Source organism: Triticum urartu, chromosome 6A, assembly GCF_056163025.1.
Source record: "Triticum urartu cultivar PI428250 chromosome 6A, HENAU_Tu73, whole genome shotgun sequence".
In the NCBI taxonomy this organism is placed as follows: domain Eukaryota; kingdom Viridiplantae; phylum Streptophyta; class Magnoliopsida; order Poales; family Poaceae; genus Triticum; species Triticum urartu.
Genome location: NC_141878.1, coordinates 550,372,850 through 550,377,894, shown reverse-complemented (window position 1 = coordinate 550,377,894; position 5,045 = coordinate 550,372,850). Strand labels below are relative to the sequence as shown.

Sequence of the window (5,045 nt, the reverse complement as noted above, 5' to 3'; positions counted from 1 at the left end):
ATAAAATTCAAAGGAAGCATCCAGAGCGCGACACGTGGCGAATGGCTGAGAGCACGCCAAGTGACGCTGATCGTTGCGAGGCTTCCGAAGGAGCGCTCGTTAACTAGTTGCTCCCGATGTAAATCTCTAACCTCTCCAAGATGTGATCTTTGGTTTGGGCTTCAAGCACGGCCAACCTCCAGTGAGCCGTGAGCCGTGAGCGACGCATGACGCATCTCCGTCATCGGTCAACATCCAGTCCAACACCAACACGAGGCAATTGCCTAGTTCCCCTTTTGGTTGTAGTTAAGTTATATCTTCCTTCTCAGCTTCTCTAGTTATCTTTCAATTTTCTTATCTTGCGAGCAATATTAGAAACTAAGAGATTGTTCCTTACAAAAAATATGTCATTTTTTTAGCCATATTTTCTCACCAATATTTTGTTTTTGTTAGATCTTCAGTTTGGTAAATGGATAGCATGTCTTCAGTCTAACTCGCGTAATAGAATAGAGGACAATTTCTTGCATCATTGTCTCAGTATATACTACTCATGTTAATTTTCTACAAAAACAAATCATTATAAAAACTTGACATCACAAGGTTTTGATCCTGGCACCGCCACTGGGATTGGCTGTCCAAACACACATGAAATTGCACGTTAATTAAGATTTTCGCATTCGTTTAGTCCAACCTTGCCGCTTGATGAGCTAGTCGACCGCTTAAATAGCCGGGTCGTCCAGAAGCGACAAGCTTCTTTTTATTTTTTGCGGGGGAAATGAAATTTTTCATCACTCAAGGAGGCTTCTCAGCAGCACAAAGGTTTACAACGAAGTCCATCCCAGAGTACAACCACACTGCGGTGCGTGGGGTGCTTCGGCCATACACGGCCAGCTCATGGCTAACTTTATTCTGTGAACGTCTACAATGACTAAACAAGATCTCCCTCTCCGCCGACGTGGCTAGGCTCCGTATCTCCTCCACGAGAGTACGATGCTGCGATCGATCCGCCACATGTGTTGTGAGCATACGTACCGCTTCAACACTATCCAGCTCCACCAAAATGGGCAGGTTAGTTCGATGCACCGCCAGGTCCAATCCCTCTCTGCATGCAAGTAGTTCCGCCTCAAGACTGTTCTTGCATGTGCGTACTTCCCTGCATGCACTAAACACGATCTCTCCTCCTTCATCTCTGAGAATCATGCCACCTCCAGCAGCACCTGTCGACGGGACATAGCTCCCATCGGTGTTTAGCTTCGTCCAACCTGGCCTTGGGGCAATCCACCGCAGCTCCTGTTGCGAGGTGGCACTCGGGGTTGTAGCCGGCCGGGTCACATGCAGCACCATCTTCCCCCTCTCCATATCGCCATGTGGGTATTGATGGATGCATAACAGCGAGCTTATATACCCTTGAAGAAAGCGGCGAGAGACTTCTGTGGGTGGTGGCCTCTTCCCATGCGTAATCTCATTGCGAACGTACCAGGATCGCCACATGGTCATGAGGACCACCATCCGTGTCGTATCATCTAGGGAGTCCAGGAGAGTAAACAACCACTCCGGCCCACTATTACATATTGCTTCAAGCTTTGGGATGGGCCAATCCACCTCCATGGCACGCCACAAATCTGTAGCTAGTGGGCATCTGCAAAGCGCATGGAACCCGTCCTCTCGTTCCACACCACAAAGGGGACAGATGCCAGTAAGCTCAAGATGACGAGAAAGTTTGTTGGCCCATGTAGCCAATGAGTTGGTCACCACTCTTCATGCAAACACACGTACCTTAGCGGGAGCAGGGCACCCCCATATGATCTTCCAGATGGCGCGACGACCATCCCGTGCCCTGCTCGTGGCGGTAGCCAATGGATGCTCGCGCTCATCCATGGCGAAGCGGTAGGCGGACCGAACGGTGAAGATACCGTTCTTTTCTGGTGCCCATGCGATAATGTCGTCGGGGATGCGAGGCGATGTGCGGATGCTGGTGATCGCGTCAATGTCCGCCTGGAGGAAATAGCGTCGAAGCAGGTCCATGCGCCAGGACCCTTCATCGTCCAGAAGTTCTGCTACTCTCCTCAGCCGGCAGCTGCCTTGCTGTGTGATGGGTTGGCGCGACGGCTCCCGAGGCACCCAGCGATCACGCCAGATGCGGATGTGTTGTCCATCGCCAACACGCCAGATGAGGCCCTTCTTCAGGAGCTCAAGGCCATGCTGGATAGCCTGCCAGGTAGGGGAGGCATTTCCGGAGAACACCGTGTCCTCAAGTCGGCCATCGGGATAGTAGCGAGCCTTTAGTACCTGCGCACACAAACTATTAGGCTTGGTTAGCAACCTCCACGCTTGTCTCGCGAGTAGAGCTTGGTTGAAAACTCTGAAGTCCTTGAAGCCCAATCCGCCCTGAGTTTTGTGCGCCAAAATTTTTGGCCAAGCCAACCAGTGAGTTTTCCTCTTGCCCTCAGACGCTCCCCACCAAAAATTCCGAACCATTCTGTTGAGGTCATCACATACAGACATAGGCAGTTTAAATACACCCATAATATAAGTGGGGATGGCTTGCGCGACCGCTTTGATCATAATCTCCTTGCCAGCAAGAGAGAGGGTATCACCCCATGCAATGATCCTCTTCAACAGCCGTGATTGCAAATTCTGAAATTTACCTCGTGTCATACGTCCTTCTGGCGTTGGAAGTCCCAAATACTTCTCTTTAAAGTTGATTACCTGAATATTAAGCGTAGCCCGGACCTTGTCCTGTACAACCACTGGGCAAGCCGCCCCAAAAGGTGCACTGCACTTGGCCGGGTTGATGAGATGCCCTGTAGCTCGTGCATATGTATTAAGCACTTCCTTAACCTTCCCTGCTTGGTACTCTTCTGCTTTAAAGAACAACAATGTGTCATCTGCGAACAACAAATGAGACACACCCAGAGCTCTGCGGCAGATTTTCAGAGATGTGTAGTCACCTTTCTCCTCATCATCTTTCAGCAGGGCAGAAAGACCATCAGCAACTAACAAGAATAAGAACGGGGATAGGGGATCACCTTGCCGAAGCCCACGTGACGGTGCGAACGAGTCCAAGAGGGTTCCATTAAATTTTACTGAGTATCTCACTGAGGTGACGCAAGCCATAATCCAGTTCACCCACCGGCGAGCAAAGCCCATCTTTTGCATCATTCGCTCCAAGAAGATCCAGTCCACCCTGTCATATGCCTTGGATAAATCTAGCTTATAAGCACAAAATCTTCTGTTAGGGTCTTTCTCCTGTTGAATAGAGTAAATGCACTCAAAAGCAATTAACGCATTATCCGTAATCAACCGCCCAGGTACGAAGGCGCTCTGTTCCGGAGAGATTATATCATCCAAAATAGGCCGCAAGCGGTTTACGAGACATTTCGCCACCACCTTGTAGATGACATTACACAAGCTGATAGGCCGGAACTCCGTTAGCTTTTCCGGGTTATCCACCTTTGGAATGAGGACGATGGTTGTGTCATTGACTCCTTCTGGCATGACCCCTATACAGAAAAATTCTTTCACCCCGGCAATAACTTGGTCCTGCATCACTGCCCAGTTCCTCTGGAAGAAGCGTGCGGGGAAGCCATCCGGTCCCGGGGTCTTCAGTGGCACGATCTGAAACAGAGCATCAGCAATCTCCTTGTGTGTGAAATATGCGCATAATCCATCATTCAAGCGGTCAGTGACACGAGTATTAATTAAATTTATTACAGGGTCCGCGGACAGGGTAGTATCAGCCTCAAATAAACTTGAGAAGTATGATGTAACCATGGCCGCCATAGAGCTGTGGTCCTTGTGCGCCACACTTGCATCATCCACAAGCAGCTTAATACGATTTTTGCGAGCACGCCACACTGCTTTCCGGTGGAAGAATTGGGTGTTCCGGTCCCCCTCTCGCAGCCAAGAAATACGAGACCTTTGCATCCAAAGCATCTCTTCCCGGTATAAGAGTTCATTCATCCGGTCCATTTCCGCTCTAATCTCCTTCCTGTCTGCATTCATAGACATAAGCTCCTCTAAACGAGAATGAGATTTATTAATTTCCTTGATAACATTACCAAACTTTTTGCGACTCCATTGCTGCAGTCCTTTCATCATGGTACCCAGACCAGCAGCTATGTCACCCAGATTAAGCATTGAACCCAAACTAGTCCATGCATTCATAATTACCTCTGGGAGAGTATGATCTCTCTCCCACATAACCTCATACTGGCGGCATCTCCTCCCTAATATCTGCACTGGCTCCTCCAAGGCGCACCGAAGCAGAATGGGGAGGTGGTCCGGGCTAGGGGCCACGAGGTGCTCCACCTTAGCGTGACCAAAAATATCTCTCCAGCCATTGTTTGCCACAGCACGGTCAAGGCGAACCTTGATGTTCGCCCGCCCTCCTCGGCGATTGTCATATGTGTAAGGAAGGCCTACAAAACCAAGGTCTCCCAACCCACAAACTTCAAGAACATCACGAAAATCAATCATCTGACCTGCCCCACGTGGGGTTTCGGAGAAGTGCTCAAAACTCCACATGGCTTCATTAAAATCGCCGATGACAACCCACGGCATATCGGTCTGTTGATGAAGATCCCATAGGGATGACCACATGCGATGACAGTCCTCCGTACGGGGTTCGCCGTAGACGCAAGTAAGCCTCCAGGGTGGCTCACCCGCCACACCATTCACATACGCATTGATATATCTTTCATTTATTTTTTTTACATCAAGACTCAACGACTCATGCCAAAACAAGGCAAGACCACCACTAAGACCAACACTATCAAAAGCATCAAAACCACTAACACCTTACCGAGCACGATATCTCTTCATTTTATTTTTCGACTGCCTAGTTTCACAAAGAAAAACGACACTAGGCGAGTGAGCCTGTACTAGACTCACGAGATCACGAACTGTCCGAGGGTTCCCACCTCCTCGACAGTTCCAACTCATGATATTCATTGCTCCTGACGGAACTCCACGGGCCCCGTCAGTTCATCGGCGGCCCCTGGGCCGACTGCCTCCATGGTGTTGGTTCTCTCCTGCATGTCCTGGTCATGCATCTCTCCGTCTAT

General features: G+C 49.7%; 1 protein-coding gene across 1 annotated transcript; it reads right to left on the bottom strand.

The window, feature by feature from the left end:
* Window positions 1-556: 556 nt before the first annotated feature.
* Window positions 557-4,542, bottom strand: LOC147966234 (uncharacterized). Its single transcript, XM_087530762.1, has 5 exons — window positions 3,352-4,542; window positions 2,931-3,228; window positions 2,689-2,840; window positions 1,756-2,268; window positions 557-610 (listed from the first exon to the last, which is right to left on the bottom strand). The coding sequence occupies exons 1-5, from the start codon at window positions 4,540-4,542 to the stop codon at window positions 557-559; spliced, it is 2,208 nt and encodes a 735-aa protein (XP_087386888.1).
* Window positions 4,543-5,045: the final 503 nt, after the last annotated feature.